The 19,910-nt window shown below is 37.3% G+C and overlaps 2 protein-coding genes across 4 annotated transcripts in view; one reads left to right on the forward strand and one right to left on the reverse strand.

Annotated features, from left to right (window-relative positions):
- The first annotated feature begins 1,015 nt into the window (after positions 1 to 1,015).
- On the forward strand, positions 1,016 to 15,354 carry Dnaaf3 (Dynein axonemal assembly factor 3). Of its 2 annotated transcripts, none has more exons than XM_083120330.1 (2): positions 1,016 to 1,088; positions 13,073 to 15,354. In XM_083120330.1, exon 2 carries the CDS (start codon positions 13,238 to 13,240, stop codon positions 14,636 to 14,638), a length of 1,401 nt encoding a protein of 466 aa, XP_082976456.1. In that variant the 5' UTR covers positions 1,016 to 1,088; positions 13,073 to 13,237; the 3' UTR covers positions 14,639 to 15,354. The 2 variants fall into 2 exon arrangements, with proteins under 2 accessions (XP_082976456.1, XP_082976457.1); XM_083120331.1 differs by lacking the exon at positions 1,016 to 1,088 and adding an exon at positions 1,180 to 1,240.
- A 2,241-nt stretch (positions 15,355 to 17,595) lies between these two features.
- Positions 17,596 to 19,910, reverse strand: part of LOC145986384 (ATP-dependent translocase ABCB1-like) — a 114,670-nt gene continuing 112,355 nt past the window's right edge. For both annotated transcript variants that reach the window (XM_083120329.1, XM_083120327.1), the window contains exons 26-27: positions 19,249 to 19,395; positions 17,596 to 17,834 (exon numbers count right to left, since the gene is read on the reverse strand). In XM_083120329.1, coding sequence (XP_082976455.1) covers positions 17,634 to 17,834; positions 19,249 to 19,395 — 348 coding nt within the window. In that variant the 3' untranslated portion in view covers positions 17,596 to 17,633. The remainder of the gene's footprint in view (positions 17,835 to 19,248; positions 19,396 to 19,910) is intronic.

Below are 19,910 nucleotides of genomic sequence, written 5' to 3' on the forward strand. Positions count from 1 at the left end.
ACTGGATTGGTATACGTCATACCATATCATACATTAGTGGGGGGTCACGGGACTTTGTGCCCACCATGTACATCAGTTTACCTCCTTGACCAAGGTAATCAGATTATTAGCATGGAGGGTGTCCCAATTTTTTATGAATAAAATGGGCCAGAGTCTTATCATCATAGAATTATTGCAATAATACACCTCTACTATTATTATGAACTTGTGCAAACCTTTACAAAATATTATTTGAAAAGAAGGATGTACTGAAGGAGATCCATTCGACAAAATATCAATGAATGACTTCTAATTCTAAAGGACTGCTTGGTTAGGGTGCAGTGCATATCACCATATTATATAAGTTATTTACACAGTATTTATTTATTTAGTTGTCCTGGGTTCGATACCTGGTGGGGCACATAGTGGTTCAGATACCACTTTAAACTGTAGGTCCAGTCCCGATTAGCCTTACTGTGCATAAAGTGGACTTAAAACACCAAATCAATCAAATCCAATTATTTATTTAGTTTTCAAACATATTTGTGACGAAACAGTTTTTATATGAAAATTTTGCCATCTCTTTTTTCTTCAGGAAAATTAAAATTGTCTAGTTTTGTTGTTTTAAAAATCTGATCACATTACCGTTAACCTTTAACAGTTTACTTTGGTGTAAAACTAAATCAATTTTTCTGAATCAAGTTGTTATAAAAAGGCAACGTGATAAAACACACCACATAGAAAAGAGGTAAATCGCAATACTCTTTATCTTTTCAATTTTCATTAAAGCCAAGTGAGTGGCGGCCGCCCCGTGCTCCCTCTGGTGACGTCGCTGTATTCATACAAACGCACGAATTTAAATGTAACTGATAAGGACATAATCATTTTTAATTTTAAAAGTAATATCAATGCCAACCCTGCTTTGCTAGTGCTCACTCCCCTTCCCCTATAAACTGAATATTATAATCCGATAAGAATGCACTTGAATATTTTCTTCCTGCTTGGTAGATTGATGCTTATTGGCTCCTCGGTATTGGTTGTTTACAAATGGCGTTTGACGTGATAATGTCTTATTCGTTGGAACAACGTGGAAGTTTTTTATTTTAAAGGTAAGAATTAATGTTATAATACACGTGTTATCAAGTGAAAAATATGCAAGACAATGAATTGCAACTTGAGACAAAAGTCTTTACGTGCACAATTTTTCATTGATCAGCATTTCAAATTGATGCATAAGCGAAATGATGCGAATGTTTGCAAGGTAATCGTCAACTTGTCATAGATGCGATCACGAATACAATTGGAGAGGAATCAATGGTCATTTCATATATACATAAAAATACGTTCAGTTTACAGGGATTTAACATGTCGGCACAAAAATAGTATTGCATGTACAAATGTGGTCTTGATGTGTGTGAAATTAATGGTTATTGTTTACCGCGCATTTTTAAGTGTTGGCATTTTTGGAGCGAATTTACAATACCGGACCCCTCCCCGATTTTTGTAATATTTCGCATACTCACTAATTGAGGCCTCCTAATCACGAATTTGAAGTTAAAATTGGGGGGTCACGTAGAAATTGCAAAATAAGGGGGTCCGTGATCGCAACCGACAATGCCCGATTGCTCATTATTTATCGCAAGAGTTTGCGTTTCGAATACTTAAGGAACGAAATATATATTCCTGACATTACTACATCCCCAAATTTTAACTATGCTTGCCTAACATAACCTAATCGTGAATTGTTCGTGTGGCTCGGGGACGTCGGAACTTATTTCGGAGTTGTGGGTTGGGGGGGGGGGGGAGTTCCTTTATCCATATCCACCAACATTTTTTCTAAATCTATTTTCATAGGTAACACTTTCGTATAGCGGAAACGGATTTCTTACTTTTTACATAAGAAAATACGCAAATCATTTTCTTTAGCGTTGTTAAAGTTCGGGAATGTAGTTTTGATCCATTTTAATGCGAAAACAACAGAATGCATCATTTGTAGTGAGATATTCAATGAAGAATGGGTGCAATGTCTCTCGTGTAATGCTTGGGTGCACGTCCAAGGTGCTCACGAGGAAAGCATCTTGTACTTGTGAACATTGCAAGAAGATGCTAGCTAAACTGTAGGCTAGTGCCTTGCCACTGCATTTAGGTTGTCAGTGGTATTTACTTTATATTTTCAACTCATCTATAAGACGAATTTTCCTTTTCTTCAAATGTTACTATTTTTATTAAAATCATTTATCTGCATATATATTCTTCTGGGATTACAACCCTTTATCTGTATACATATATTCTTCTGGGATTACAACCATTTATCTGTATACATATATTCTTCTGGGATTAAAACCCTTTATCTGTATACATATATTCTTCTGGGATTACAACCGTTTATCTGTATACATATATTCTTCTGGGATTACAACCCTTTATCTGCATACATTAATTCTTCTTGGGTTACATACATCTATCTGAATACATATGTTCTCGGATTACAACGGATATCTGCATGCATTACTACCTCAAATAGCTGTATGACTTCCATAGGGTTGCTGCCTTGTAGTGCCACCACCTAATACGAGCTGAGAGAGGGGTGATCAAGGAGCACCAGCTGTCCCACACTCACCTTGATCCGGGTCTGCAATATATGCACCTACACGGAAGTGCGTGGGGGCTGCCTATGACTTGGCGCCACACCGGGGAAACAACCAAAATGTTTAGCAGAAAAGCTCGTTCCTGCTAGAACAATAGAGATATAAAATCGTAATCACTTTCTGACTTCATTAATCTCTGCATATAATCACATAGGCTATACATGGTGATCATTTCTTTCTTTCGCCTTTATTCTTCTCCATTATGGTACTATTATCGTATGAGGGAAACACCTACGAATCATATATTTCGGACTTCTTTACATTGCTAACGTGTTATTTTCGAATGTGGAACATTTCCTAAAGTGAAATAATGCATATCAATGTCTATTTCTTAGATTTATGAGTATTTACTGTTACTTGTTATTTCGATTCTGTAATACATTATGGCAGGCGATAGCGTACTGGTTGTAATGTTACCCAGACACCTGTCAATGATTTATTTCGGACTTTTTTAGATTCCTAACGTAATATTTTGGAATGAGGAACATTTCTTAAGGTGAAATAATGCATTTCTAACTAAGATAATGTCTATTTCTTCTATTTATGAGTACTTACTGTTACCTGTTGTTTCGATTCTGTAACACATTATGGCCGTGATAGCGTACTGGTTCAGGGGGTGTTCTGAGAGTGTTTTGTCGATTTATGCAGTGTTGCAACCTTGTTTACCGAAAAATATCATTATGCTAATACCTCGCAAATTATGGTAATATCTTGCAAACCATTCATGTTAGGCAGGCTTAGTTTAAAAAAATATATAAAAAACTAAAAAAACTTCATGACATTAAAATTCACTTCTTTACTTACTTATATCACTTCAGTTTAAAAAAAATATGAAAAATTAAAAACACTTCATGACATTAAAATTCAGTTTTTTACTTACTTATATCACTTCAGTTTCATCACAATCAAATCATGCTTCAACATTCTATATTTATATACACTTCATGTACCGGCTTGTTTAAAAAATTCATGCATTCTTCTGTCCAGTGGAAAATTACTCAGATGTACTCAGATAAGTAGCACGTGAAGTGATATTTCTTGCGTCCGAAAACTGGAATTGAATGTCTAACATTACGCCATGCTTTCTCTATATTCTGAGAGTGAACAGGAATGTCGTCGTTCATCATTCGCTGCAGGTTCTCTTGATGAATGTGTCCACTTGCCGGTGTATCCGGCTATCCACACTATGGTTAACTCTCAGGTGTCTGTAGCCTGCTCCTTGTAAGTTCACATATGCCATCCAGCAATCAGATATTATAGTTGTTCCAGGAAGGATGAATTTGCGGATGACTTTCAGTGGAGTTTCTTCACTTCGGTTTTGTACAGGAACCATGAAAAAACATGTAGCGTTTCCCCTCTCAATTCCTCCAAAAGCCCACTGTCCATCAAGAGGACGTACCCGTCTATTGATACATTTCTTCGATTTTCCAAATTTTGCTTCATCAATTTCTACAATGACTCCGTGACCTCCTATTGGGGATGAAATTAGCAATTACCCATTCCTCACACACTAGCCTACAGTGGTTCGACCAGTCCACAACTGTGTTTGGGCTCATGTCTAGTTCATATCATATGAGATCACATCTTGGGTACGGCAAAAATAGCCACATATTACAAAAGATTATAATCTTCGGTACAGAAAGTTTACGTCCTCCTACAAATGTACGGTTTTGGGCATATTGTTTAAATCCACACAGAAATCTTTTGAATTTCAACTTTCCACGCCCGTAGACTCTCTTCGTACACATGTACATCCACTTCCCATCTTGTCCAATGTGCAGTTTGCATACACTTCCACATCTTCCACATTCCATTTCTTCCTTCAAAATTCCGTGTTCAATTAAAAATTCAACACCTGGAAACAACTTCACCGCGCTTCCTCTACACGTCATCTTGAAGCGACACTCGCTACGGGGTTTACATCATCTTACACACAGAACATTGCACTCTCATGCAGAAAGCAAATGGTGGGAGCAGAAACAGCATGTCGGACAGAGATTTTTGCAGAAAACAACACGCATTCACATTAAAATGGATCAAATCTACATTCAGGAACTTCCACAATGCTAAAGAAAATGATTTCCGTAAGTACTTTCTCCTGTAAATTGGAAGGAATCCGTTTCCCTCATACTATAATGCTACCTCCATTATTAAGCTAAGTTCATAAGTTTAGGTAAACACAATTAGTTTCAGCATTCCTAAACACTTTCTTCGCTGTATGTTTCACTCATGCGGGCACGTAACACTGTTAAAAGAGGATGCAATACTGTACGCGATTCCGCATTGAGTTTCGAATTCTTTCTGAACACCCCCGGATCATTTCGGAACTGTTCCAGTTCTTCAACCGTGTCAATGGGAGTGTTGAACGCTATGCTTTTGAGGTGACTCCAGACACAAAAATCCAAAGGATTTAGATCCGGTGACCTTGGAAGTCACGGTACAACCTATCCATCTTTGATGATATCTGCATGTTAGATGTCATCTCACAGCAGCAGCAAAACGTGGCGGTGCTCCATCATGCATGTACCACATACTCTGACATGGAAGATCATGTCTCAAAAACCAAAGGTACCTCGGTCCATTGAGTCTTCTTGGAAGAATGTGTGGTCCAATGAGACAATCACCTAGTGATTCAATGAGATACGTTGCTGATGTGGTGCCTCGTGAACAGCATGTGGGTTTAGTACACTCCAAACATGAGAATTATGAAAATTAAAAATACCATCGCGTGTGAACCTCGCTTCGTCTGTAAATAAAAAGTTACTTGCAAAACGAGGGTGAGCATCCACTGACAAAACGTCACTTTAGGAACACAATCCTTATCACTGAGACACTGAACTCGTTGGAGGTGGTAAGGGTAGAGTGAATTGTGATGTAAAATTCTCCATACACTACTGCCGCTTACTGGCACTTGTGTGGCAATTCTCCTCGTCAAGGTTCCTGGAGAGAGTTCTACTGATTCCAACACCATGTCCTCAACTTCAGGCGTAATGCATGCAGGTCTACCTGCTCTCCTACCATGTTCGAAGCTCCCACGTTCTTTGAGGCGCAGATGTACCCTACTAAATGTGCGACACTCGGGATGTCTTTGAGCAGGGTATTTTTCTTGGTACAAGCGTGCAGCCTCCCGTTTTCACTACGCAGTCCAGCTCAACTGACGTGACTCCCACAGTATGATTAGACTGTGTACTGATAGTTTCCATACAATGACACATCTCGGAAATGTTCTGTTTGATTGCAACGCCACCTCTCGGAAATTTTCTGTTTTGTAAACAAAGAGCAAACCTCGGACCGCACAAGGAGTAAAGCACTCGGTGTTTACAAAATGCAATCAATGATGGCTTGTAACCACACATTCACACACATTATTAGCATTCTACCAACTAGGACGACGTTTACAAACAATGAAGTAAGTGGTGGCTTGTAATCACACATTTACGATTATCTCAAAAACGGCTCGTTTGCAGAACCATGTTTACTGAGACTTTTTTGCTTCTATTATCGTGTACTTTCACCTGTGTCAGTTTGCGCTATTACTTAACCCTGTATAGTAGCTTGGAGGAAGGTAAAAGTAAAAGAAAAACTAAGAATTTCACATAAACCTATGTGTAGGAATATACCAATTAAATAACAATAATATAATACTAATTGCAATATCAAAACACCAGTGTGTTTTGTAAGACTATATTTTCACCAATAATGAACAGAAGTGCATGATATCAGCACACTTTGAAAGAGGAATATTTGAAGTTTCACACAGATCCTTAAATGCATGCGATGTGCACCCAACGTATGGCATGACATGTCCAGGCAGTATCCCCATTCTCCCATTCTTGCCAAACCATCTCAGCCATGTCTTATGTGAACTTTTCGATGTTGATGCGCCTTTGCAGTTCCAGCAGTGTCTCTGGAAGTGGAGGAACGTAAACATTGAATGTGGTGGAACCCCATAGGAATAATTGCAATTTTGCAATACTGCCATCGGAAACATCCACAGGACATACGTGAGAAGGTTTGACGAGAATAGGAGTATTACCTGGGCATCTGTCGTGCTACACATGTGCACATCGGATGTATTTAAGGTCTGTGTGAAACTTCAAATGGTGCTAATATCATGCATTTCTGTTCATTATTGGTGAAAATATAGTCTTACAAACTTGATCAATAGCACTGGTTGACATGGGTTCCGGTGTTTTTGATCTGAGGGTGCTTTATTATTGGCCCTGGAACAGCTTTTGGTTTCTATCATTCACCCTCAGTTTTCGAGAAATTCATATTTTTTATTTTCCAGCTTTTCAATTTATCCATTAAGTGGCAGCGTGCAACCTTTTGATTAATTTATCTGTGCATGTTCCATATTTTGTTGTCGAAAGTGAAAGTATCAGAATGTCAAGTCAGAAGTGTAAGGGAGATTTCTCATCAAAGCGGCATGAGTTGCTTGAAGTTTCCACTAACATAACTCGACTTAATCGGCTTGTCATGCCGCTACAGTATGAAACATTGCTCTTGATTGCTTGTTGTCAAGTGAAATGTTGGTCTGAAATCTCCTTATGGATTATTCGGCCTTTCTTGTTGTATGAAGCATTGTGGATATTAGGGACGAACTCGTAAAATACAAGTTGTGTGAATCTGCAGTTTTCCAAATGTCTGTCCTATTCTAAGGCAAATTTTACGGTATTAGAGGTGAGGCAGACTACTGTCAGACTTTGCATGAATTCCTACAGTCTTCAATGTATATGATACAACAATAGAAGAAACATTGATCATTGTTGAATTGGCATTTAATATCTGCAATGCTTCATATTTGTGGCAGATATGGGGTGAAGAGGCAAAGATAGAACATTGCCAAATTTGTGAAAGTCACTTACCATGCATATTTTTGTGCAAGTGGTCGCATGCCAGAAGTGTTAACACCAGAGTACCTGGATAATCTACTACGTGAATTAAATTTACCAAAGGGAAGTGTTCAACTTCTTGATTCCCAGCTGACTGCAAAAAACTTGTTATCACTTGGTACGAAATATTCATGAACAGACATATTTTACTGTGGATGAGTCTATGGTGTACTGTAACAACATTAAGATACTGTGTGTGTGATAGGTTTGCTGCTGCTGGAGGCTGGAAGCACTAAATATTCTTGCTTTCTTTGTGAATGGGAAATGCGGGACAGAGCTCATCAATGGGAAATCAAAACTTACTCAGTTGAGGTTGTCTGCCACCAGGTGTGAAAAAGTGTCACAACAACAATTGCTTGATCAGTCTAGCATCTTGCTTCCACCTTTACATTTCAATTTGGACATAATGAACTGGTTCGTGAAGGCACTGAGCAGAGAAGGCAAATATTTTCAGTATATTGACAGGAAATTCCCATCAATGACTTTGGATAAACTTAAGGAGTATATGTTCGTTGGCCCACAAATCAGACTGGTATCCATTTTGAATATACGGTGACAAAAAGTGAAATAGCAGCATTGATAAATTTGAAAGATGCAGATGCAGTCTGCCTGAGAACAAACCCAAAACCCATGAACATTATGTGCAGAACATGTAAGCTTGCATAAGATTGGTTGCTAAATGAGTCTCAAATTATTATGCATATGCAGTACTCACACCTGAATTTCTTTCCAAGTAATCTTGGTGACTTCAGTGAGGAACAAGTCAAGTGATTCCACGTAGACATTGTGGAAATGTAAAGAAGATGCCAGGCAGGTCGAATATAAATATGATAGCAGATTACGGCTGGATGCTAAAAAGGGACATTCCTGCTTCCAAAGGTAGCACAAGTACGAAATAGAGGTGGATGAAATTTCAGGCACAGTAAGAAATACGGACGTTATTGCCATGATTAAATTATATTAGTAGCACTTAACTATTTCAAGCTTTTAGAATATGACAAGAAATGCTCTGAGCCTCTATAAAAGGCCACATTACTGATATGATATGGTTAAATTCATCACATAACCCATCTACTTCCATGTGCGTAATGTAACTGTATGATAATAGTAATTCTATGGTGCACCTGCACAAATTAATAATACAAAATATATATTGGCACCAGTAGTTTTTTGCCATTTGTGAAAAAACTTGACATGATAGAGAAAAACGGATATAATTTTCAAACTCAGCAGGAAAAATACATTAAGTATCGCCTATTCCTTTGAAAACATCGCTCAACTTTGTTCAAAATGTTGACCAGTGTAATTTACGAACACAGTGTGTGATGGAAATCTGGCGAAAAGCATGAATGGAAAGGACACTGAAGGAAAGAGTGCAAATATGGAAGTTAACATCAGCCTAATTTTAAGTAAGAATAGTGTGAATATGCAAAATGAAATATATACAAATATTATTTGCTTATGTATCAATTAATTCTAGTATGTGTCACTGTTCTCACAGAAGTAACTCTTTCATTTTAATTTTGAAATCTATTGTTAAGGCTGAATCACACGGAACTAGATATCCAGTTAGTTGGATAACCTGCCCGGATGTGATGGCTGCCTGGCTGGCTGTTTGACTGGTTTTGAGGAATAGGACATGTTCTAATTGCTACTGGCTTTTCTCGACTGGATTCTGTGAAACAGCCCATCAGAGCAAAGTTTGGGCATGTGAAGATAATCTGTGAGTTTGCAAAGGGGAGTTGTCTGTGGTTTCTGAGTGTAGGCTGTTTTTGTTAGTTTCTCGATAAAAAAAAGCAACGAGATGACGTGCAGTGCATTCGTGTTCAGTTCATTAATATTTAGGTATTTATGCAAAGCGATGAGATGTGTATGTGACAAATAAAATTAGCTGAAAATGAAAATCCTTATTATTACAAGTGTATTAAATTAAATGTTTAATTTTTTAAAAATGTGTGAATTAATCCTGCGAACTTCATGTATGAATATTGAATATGCATACCCGGGTTAATTATAAAGCTTGTTCGGTACGCATTGAATACTATATTTATATATTATATAATGTTATATTTATACTATATATATCTAGTCCAGACTTTCCTTTTTTAATTTTTAATAAAAGCACAAAGCAGTAATTCTTCTACAACATTCTTCAAATTGCTCGTCCATCTTTACATACAGATTGTCTGCTCTGTGCAATGTCTTATGGGAACAAGAGTCTATCGACAAGTACGTGGTAACAAGTATCGTGTGAGGCGAAAACTAGCAAATGGGTAGCCAGTTAGTCTAGCGCCAACTAGGGCATTCCCACTGGAAATCCAGTTCCTTGTGATTCAGGCTTTACATATTTAATATTGTATATTGGTTGCTGGTGCATTTCACACTTTCAATGCAGATATTGAGCTGGCCCATTCTATCTCAAGGCAGACAGAGGTGCCTCTTGATTGTCGTGAATTTGACTGGAAAATATCTATGTGATGGGCTGTATAGGTATCTATTGAAAGCTGAAATATTTTTTTCTGTAGTACAAGTTAACAAAGTTACAATCCTGTAAAGAAGTGAGGAGAAGTGTGTATTTTGGAAATAATATGAAAACATGTTTCTCTTGAAACATATGCTATGAGGAAATGAGAAGTGACTTGCAGTCGTTTTTCTTTGAAGGAGCCACTATACTGCTTCATGGAAATAACAAAAAATCAATTTTAGAAGTATTTTTCATATTTTCAAAAATTTCTCTCCAAATAACGAAAAAATACTTTACATTGAAAGTTCTCTAGGATTGTAGTATGGATTAGTGTATTCCCATTCTTAGTGCAATTATTATCATTAACAATAACTTGGCTACAATATATGATGTCACAAAGTACAAAAATGCATTTTATCACACTTCTTGAAATGGCAATGTCTCCAAAGAAGCCTATTTCTATTTTTTTTATCATAGGAAATCATCTCCCATTATTGTCCATAAAAACTGTGTAATGAAAGTGGGCAGTACGTTTGTTGCTTTATAATAACACAATCATAGCCACAAGGAACACAGGAGAGAATGAACATGTCAGACTGTTCCAATCAGAAAATCAAGAATAGTTGAACACAGCTTTGCTGAGGGCCACAGAATTTTATTTGAAGATGCAAAAATCACATCCAAATGCTCCTATTACTGGGACAAAAGAGTAAAGGAAGCTGTTACCATTGTCTTGAGAAAAAACAAACCTCAACATGGACGTGGGACTCCAGCTCAGTCATGCCTGAAACCCACATCGCCATAACAGCACCACATCCACCAATAGAACTCCAGGATCCAGAGCGAACTGAACCAAAAACAGGGAAGAGTCTAAGCTCCGCCATATTTAACCTTATAGTTGGTCTCCTCACGCTCTCACACTTTGCAGTGGGATCCTCAGCCAGGTTTATGTTAATCATGAAGTCCGCTTGCAACAGGTATGTCTGTCCAGACATGACTCAATCTTGAACTTGCTGTCAGTTTCTTGCTGCGTTGGAGTTCTGGAGTGATTTGTAGTGTTTGTGTCAATAGCCATTGCAGCATCGTATAGTAGGAAAAAAGAGTAAAGTGTGTAGATCATGGAAAAGGGCACAAGAGAAATGTTTATAAGGCAAGTCAAAAATACTTCACAAACATTGGTGGTTCCGCTCAATCTTTGCAAAAGTGATTTGGTTCAAGTGCCACCATGTTATCAATGGATGCAGTTGGCAAGAAATGTTATACTCGATATAGGTATATGGTTCAGCAAAAATATGAAAGTTAAGAAGAAGATAGGGAAGATATAACGGGAATGTTTGTACCATAAGAAATGATGATGTTATTTGAATGCAGAATCTGTCCTCGATCCTACAATATCTCCAATCAAGTACCTTGACATGATTTAAAAAGGAAGAAAGAAAGCTGATGTGAAAATAACATTTGGAGAAACCATTTCACAGAAAGTGCATGGTGCTTCTCCAGTGGAATCTACAAATTTAGGAGATGAAGGAGTCCGTAACCTTGTGGTACATATTGTAAATGGATAAATGATGCAAGCTTTGGTATGGCAAAAAAAAGTACAACTTCTTACACTTTATGAACAAGTGTATTTGGGTTGCCAGCATTTGCTTTAGCATCAACGTTTCAAGCACATACATTGATTGCGTACAGAAATTCCTGTAGTTGATGCTAATGCCAAATTAACCTTGCAGAAAACACTTATTTGAATCACGTCATCAGGAAAGTTACAATTCCTACTTTCTTACACTTTTACCTGATAGTTACTCCAAACAAGAAGTAATTAGTTTGGTTTCTCTGAGCACAAAGTACCTACTAGATAAAGCATCTAAAATTGTCAGAGAGAAAGGTATGAGCAAGTCTAGACTCTTACATATGGCATCCACTAGCAGACTAAAACGGTTTACACTGCTTTGTCATATTACACTAATGATAACATGAATTACTACTGGAGGAGACCCCAAAAATCTGATGTTAGGGTGTGGGCCATTGGTAGAAAGGTAAATAATATGTGACGATATCCATCCGAGAGCCATATCTTGTAATGAAGGAAGACAATCCTAGTACAAAAAGAGTATTGCTAAATTTTGCTCTTTGTGATTAAGATTGGTAAAATGCAACAATTGGAACAAGTATGTCCTTGTGTGTACCGTAGTAATCTGAAATTAGTTTGTTAATATATATATAAATATATCAACAGTTTAACCCATTAAATATTCTGTCTCAGTTCTAGTATGCTTTCTACTAACTTTTCATGGGCCACCTCAAATCAAATGCTTGAAATTATTTTCCAGAATTTGCATTTTTGTTCATTTTAAACTTTTTTTTGGCCATAATGTTATGAAGAATATACAGGGTGTGGAAGAGTTCACAGCGTAATTTCAGTAGGAAATAACTATGATGCTGGCTGGCAGTGTATAGCTGGCAACAGCATCCATTATACTGTGCATGAATTGCCATTTGCAGTTGACTGTGCTTCAGTCACCACAACAAGTGATTTCCCATTATGGTGACGACCCTTGATCTAGAAGTCAACAAGGATGCAAGGTTTGAAATGTGGCTAGAAGTCAACAAGGGAACTACCCAAAGAAAAGGCAGTCAACCACTGATGAAATTCTGTTTCCTGCAGACTTTGTACTGTACTGTATAGTGTATTTAGGCATATCCCCTTTAAATACACCATAACGAACGTGTTTTGTTGCTATAAACGGAGTTTTAATGCACTTTCTACTGTTTTTTTATGTTATTTCAATTAATCCGGACTTTCGTTAAAATGGTCAACTTATCCCCCCCCAGTAGTCCGGATTTACGGGGTTTTACTGTAATACTTCTTTCCATAGACAATTGTAACTTTAAATTACACTAAGAACACTGCTACACTCTGTATAAGCAAGATTCCACTTTATATGGCAGGATGAAAGTTGTGTGAATTAGTATAGGAAAGAAAGTGGGGCAATGGTACAAGAAGTGCGAAAACAACTTTTATACACAATAGATTAGATTCATTTCTGGTTCCTTATTGATATGTACATAAAAGTTCATTGTTGCAGGTGTTGTGATTGGTATCACTGGTGTCTATCATTCCCATCTGGTGCCATTGCTTCAAGAATGAGCTTTGACTTCCTCCAGCTCGTGGCAGCTGACGTCGTGTGGTGCTGGAAGATAGTGAATTCAAGATATATTGTGTAGACTGATTGTGATATTAATTGTGCACAATGTGGTGGGGATTTAGCCCTACATTTGATTTCCTAAGGGAGATAAATGATTCTGAGCATAGTGAACGGGACGAGTATAATGTACTCATTATTGGTGCAGGCGATGCTAGGCACATATTGCACACAATGGCAAGTGCCTACAAGCACAAAGTGAAACGCGTAAACTTTTACGTCGTAGAAATTTGCCTAGAGTTGGTGGCACGTCAGCTCCTCCTGCTTCTCACCGCCTTGGAGCCTCCAGAAGTGTTGGGTGTTCATGAGAAGACTCGTCTCTTCATGGAGATTTATGGAAATACATTCGTCCGGCCGAACACCAGTAACTTTATACAACAGAAAGCAAACCAACTGATTCTCATGGTGACTAACTTGGATTACTTGGAACGGAGACTTCCTTTGGTTGACCTAAGTTTGCTGAAGTATAAAGACAGAGATGTGCTGGAGACGGTATTCAAGTTCTGGAGAAACAGCAGCAACAGTGTGTTCAATGTTGGTAAACTTTGGGATAACAGAGTGAGAAGTTTTCTAGGAGTTAGATACGATGCCAAAGTTGGGGTGTTCGATTGGGATTATCACATGAGGCTTTGCGAAGCAGGTGGGAAGATGGTCAACAGTCAGGAGTACAAGAATTGGAGGGAGTCTGGCGTGGCATTTGAATGGTTTGAAACAGAGTGCAGCGAACCCAATTACACGTTAGCATCGGGAATAGTTAAAGTTGGAGAAAAGATATGCCATCATGGTTACCTAGGTGATATCGTTACTGGCCCATTTATAACATATGGAATTGAGTGTCCTGACAAAGAGATGTTGAAGACAAGCAGTGGTACTTACGTAAAGAGAGCTACAGATATTACCGAAAGGAACCTTATGCAAATTTTTCATGAAATTCAAAATCAAGAGCCGTACGTACCTGCAGAACGTGATGATGCTGATGCCGTCGTGATCAGAGAGATAGATCCTAGGAAAGAGTTTGGTAATGAAAATGAAATCAAGGAAAATGTTTCCAAAGTGGCGAACATACCTGAAAATGGTGATGGAAGACCAAGAAAAATCAAGGAAGAAACTCACAGTGCTATTCCCACTGAATTTGCTAAAGTTTTCTTCCTTCCCGTATCTGGACTTAACAGCATGCAAAGAAAAGAATCTTACAGGAATTTTTTTGACGGGATTTTTATTTCGCAGTACATGATAAACTGCCTGACTCCTGAACTAAACAGTATTGCTAAAGACGAATCAAGAATCTTTGTTGAATCAAGGAAGTTTCTTCTTAGCCTTAAGAAGGAAGGACTAAAGGAGTTTGCAAATTTGTTAACTGAAAAGTCTAAACTGAGCAACTGTACTGAAGTGTCACATTTCAATCCATCACAGGATGCATTGGCCAAGCTGAAAGTGACAAAGGTGTGATGTTAGTACTTATTGTGTCTTGTCACCGAAAGGTTTCTAATTCTGACTGTAAGTGGAGCATTTCTCTTGCCACATTATACTTTTTACGTACCTGTGAGGTATGTCAACATAATAATAATTTGTGTTCATGCACATTTTACACACTTTACTGTTGAGTTTGTTGAGTTTATTTGTTCAAATGAAATATCTTAAACATAATCTTCGTTTTAAAAGTGTCATGATTTTTTTCTAATTCCAGACAATTCTGTGCATTAATGTGTAAACTATTACAATTTTACAAATGTTTTATTTTACAATATACCAATCATTTTGTGGTGTGCTGTATGTTTAAGTGTCTTTTTGCTTCTTATGAACACATATTTTACAACTACATTGTTATCTATGTTCACATATTTCAAACTGATTTTTTAAATTTTTTAGACACCCCACACATGACAGTCACGGACACTTCTTGTTTGTAATGTTCCTATTGAAAGTCAATGGAATTGTTACAATCCAGAAGTGTCTGTTACTGTACCACATGCACGTGTAGGTTCATATTTGTTGTTACATATGAATTACTTGTCAGTATTTAGATGTGTTATTGTTTTTTTCCTAATACAGTTTGCAACTGGTTGTATTCATACAGGAACATTCACAAGAATTTAACTCTATGCACTGAAATTGTTTTTGAAAATAAGAAAACTGTGCTTTTGAGCCTTTAATAAATTTGCTGTTTATAGAATTGTGTCTGCAGTTTTTTTTTAAAGTAAATTATGGGCTTTATAAGAGAAGTTAATGCAAGATTATTTCAATTCATGTTACAGGACTTTAGACGCAGTAAGATATTAATATACACATGGAACGTGCTTAAGTCTCGACATACCTGTTTATTTTGCTCAGTTAATTTCAGTGACCACTGTCAAATCCTGAATCATAAACACAACAGGCTAGATACCAAGAATAGAAATAAGTGGTTTGCCTTCTCTACCACCCCTCCACCTTGCACACCAACCTAACTCCAAAAAAGCTGGCAACTTAGTAGGCACAAAGAATTCTTTGTTGATCCATTGGATGACCTCGGCATTTTCGATGTAGTGTAGTGCAAGGCTCATGACATTGGCAGATCTGTCCGATCTATAAACAAAAGAATTCAACAGCACTTATCTGATGCCAAAAGATCCCAACTCACCACTGACTTAACAACTCTCAAATCAAGCACAAAGCTCATGTCCAATTGACACAAAAATCAAGGAAATGCATACAATTATGCATTTTCCTTGTGAGCTAAATATTGATATTGGACAATCACCACCATATTTGGCTCTCACTACTTGAACAAGAAAAACCCGAACTGTAGCAGACAACACAGTAGACAGTCCAGCGATAGGAGGGCACTTAGTGGCCATCAGAATGACAACGTAGACCGGAATATATCCATTTGGCTCGACTCATCTCGTCCAGCAGGTTAATAGGTGCTGGGGCTTGCCCCTACTTGATATTTTCCTGGAGGTGAGGCCTTGCTCGAAGGAAAAGGTTTATTATCCAACACAGACTGGAAGCCTGCCAAGCTGATAACAACAAGTTCCGATGTAGGTGGTAACATTGGTCACTGAAATTAATCGAGTAAAACAAACAGGTACGTGGATATTTAAGCACGTTTCATGTGTATATAATTTCAAATCAGAAATGTTTGGTTCCTATTAGACAAATATACTACTGGAAGTATAGTTTTATGAGATTGTTTGTATTGGCTTGCTTGCATAGAATTTTTAATGATTCACCTGGAGGAGAGTTGTCATCCATTACATACTCTTTGCAATCACATACTCACCTATCAATGCCAATCATGCAAAATGTGATTATACTTATTCTTTCATTATTATGCAAACATCCCTGTTACAGTATTACATTATCAATGTACCTTTATGATGGCAGTTTCAGTAATAATATTGTACGTAATTATTGCTGGAGATGGTTAATGAGTGCATTTGAGACTTGGGGCCCAATTTTACAACAGAAAGGGTAAAATTATGATATGGTTCTATGTTCATTACTTGTGTACATGTTGTCTGCATCTGTTGGTAAAAATCTGCACTGCCAGTGTTTCTGAGATTATATGCCACTAAACCATGTTTGTCCTCAGCTGTTTCTGCACTTGCCAAACATTGACTTTTCTAGCAGAAACCACATTGCTTTGACACTATCTACTGTCAGCCCTAGGTTGGGAGAAGTTCGCAAGAATGCGCAAATCACTCCCACAAAAATTGTGTAGAACAAACTTCAATGGAACATAAAAACATGAGAATTAAACTAAAATATGGCACAGTGTAAGCTTCTGGTTTCCATTCATTCTTAAGCTTCTGGTTTCCATTCATTCTTGCTGTCCACCAGATGACATTTTACTAATTTTCAATTGGCATAGGGACTGTCAAATGATTTCTAGTTCACAGAAGGTAACAGGTTGAATGAAATTTGAAAATATCACTTTATCACGACTCTTGTAAAATTGCTATTCCTAAATCCATTAAGTGCCGTTCTTTGTAGCAAACCACCAGCCCTGAGACTGCAAATTACAATCCTGTAAAAGTGTCTTATCCCTTTTTCTTCTAGCATTCTGTTAAAAAAGTTCAGTCTTATAAAGGTTCTTTCATCAGTTTGCTTTATTCCACTTTGTGCCCAAATAGTCTAATTGGAACTCGACGTAAGTTTAAAATGGGATCCAAACAAGTATTTAAAAATATTACAATATATGAGGCTTCATAATGTAGAAAATCTTCAGTAAATATCTCTCCTGGCTTTCACGGTATGAGCAATCCAATTTAAGGTTGCTCGACTTTTGAAACACTAGTGTCAAATTGCATGGAAAACATATGTGTGTTTTTCATGCCTTTAAAGTTTTGTCTTTAAATCTGTTTTATGTTCATATAATTACATCTCTTTTAGTGGAGAGTAAACTTTAAAAGGAAACACAAATGTAAGATTAGATTTGTATTAACTTTATTTACATGCTCTATCAATGTTGTATTCTTTGTCGTTTGATAAGTTCATAATATCTTCCTTTTTTGGATTTCAATTCTTCATGTGTCCCTTGCTCCACAATCTGGCCTTTATGTATCACTGCAATACTGTCAGCATTTTGAACTGTAGATAATCTGTGGGCAATGATTATGCATGTCCTTCCCTCTCGTGCACGATCCAATGCCTCCTGAACAACCTGAAATGACAACATTATATGAATATATTGCTACTCTATTCTAGTGAAGTGAAAGGTTTGATTCTTCCAGTTCAAATTGGACAGACGAAGGTATACTTAATTGGAAGTGCAGTGTTGTAAAGATGGGGTGAATAGAGAAGGAATGTGCACTTGACTAACCTAACATCCAAGAAAGTTTTGACATGCATATTACAATTAAGTATGTTTTAACTCAATGCTGCATGCTCATGTGATGTATACCTTGATATGGTTAAACTTTTGATTGAAAAAACTACATAATAGGAACTCTTGTTGTTTCAGTTGCACCCGCATCACAAATTAATAATTAGTTTATTTACTAATATACCAGGAATGTTCCAATAGGAATTTCTGCAGATTAGTTCATAACCTGAGTAATAAGTTGGATCTCTATAGTGGTAAAGGTGGTCAGAACATAGTGCTGATCATATCATCTCCACTATGATCACCTCTACATCCCTATGTCTTCATGACACTGCAGTGCACTAAATACAACTTTTATATTTTTAAACTTTATTATTGATGCTGCATGTCATTATAGGTCTTTTCCAGTCTTACGGTGGGCACCCTACATGCTGGCAAGGGAAGTGAGGAGTGGGGAAGCGACCAATCCAGCACAATAAGAAATACAGCAGCCTGTAGAACAAGAGGGGGGCAGCACTTCCTCCCCTCGATGTTGTAACTCTCGGTGCCACCGCTGTTGTCTGGTTGGTCTGCTGTGTATTCCCCGTTCCCACTTCCCTTGCCAGCAGTTTTTGTTTTATTTTTAATCAATTTTCGATGTTATTTTTATTGCAATTTTGTGTTACGTTTCGTGTTTTAGGGCAAAACTTGGTGTTATATTTACATGCATTTTTTTTTAAATAATATTTTTAGTGCTTAAGATTTTCACATTGCTTTAGTTCTGGAAAAGTGAGGAAAGTTTAGTTTTATTGACAAGAAGATATAAATTGAAGGCTTACCGTTATGAAAAATGACCAAATTTCTTGCATTTGGAAATTATTTCATCTCATCAGCCACTAAATATACAATAAACACTAAACCACCAAACTGCAATAAATGAAGCATGACAAAATATCTTTTGAATCGAACTTTCACCAGCTAGGCTAGAAATAAGAGAACACATAGTTCTTCAGATAACTCTCTTTGAACAGAAGAAGTGTTATCTCCAATTTATATTGCATGTTTTGTGGTGTTTTAGCATTAAAGTGCAAAATTTGGTATTATTCTGAAAAAATGGCATAATTCGTATTATTTTGCGATTCCAAAACCAAAAGTTTGCCTCCTTAACCTACCGAAATATATTTTAAACACTTCATTGTGCTTTCCTTAACTTTTTGTTGTTATTAAAACAAAAGCTTCACGTCCCTAGTCATTAATCATCAAAGTTAAGTACCTTTTCACTTTCTGTGTCAAGTGCTGAGGTTGCTTCATCCAGAAGAAGAATTTTTGGGTTTCTAATTAGAGCCCTTGCAATGGCAATTCTTTGTTTCTGCCCTCCTGAGAGTTGTGCTCCTCGTTCTCCAACCATCGTATCATAACCCTGGTGAGAATATAAGAAATAGTGATGAAAATAGCTTTGTTTTGACCCACATGATAAATCAAAAAGCACTTGCAGCCTTACATAATATTTTAATCTATTCAAAAAATAATATGCCTCCCGATGGCGCAGTGGTGGTGGTAATCAAGGGATCCCAGGTTCAATACCCGGTGGAGGCACATAGTGGCTCGGATCCCACCATAAACTGTAGGTCCAGTCCCAATTAGCCTTAGTGTGCATAAAGTGGACTTAGAACACCAATTCAATCAATCAAATCAAAAAAATAATAATTCGAAAACTTTGAGTTTGAAGGAAAAATGTCGAATGTCACAGCATTAATGAAGGAAAGAGTTGGCAGGGAAGCTTTATTTGTAATACTCTAATTTTGATATGTGAGTGTAAGGCTGTTAGTGCAACAGTGAAATTGGTGTGGCACCCTTCCTGCATTCCTCTCCTCCACCTGGTCAAACTGCCCTTGTAGAAACGCTATAGTATTGGACAACCGTTACCTTAATTGT

Source organism: Lepisma saccharinum, chromosome 4, assembly GCF_977018435.1.
Source record: "Lepisma saccharinum chromosome 4, izLepSacc3.1, whole genome shotgun sequence".
Lineage (NCBI taxonomy): Eukaryota > Metazoa > Arthropoda > Insecta > Zygentoma > Lepismatidae > Lepisma > Lepisma saccharinum.

Coding starts and splice junctions, on each gene's coding strand:
- Dnaaf3 (XM_083120330.1), top strand. CDS start 13,238: ATGTGGTGGGGATTTAGCCCTACATTTGATTTCCTAAGGGAGATAAAT.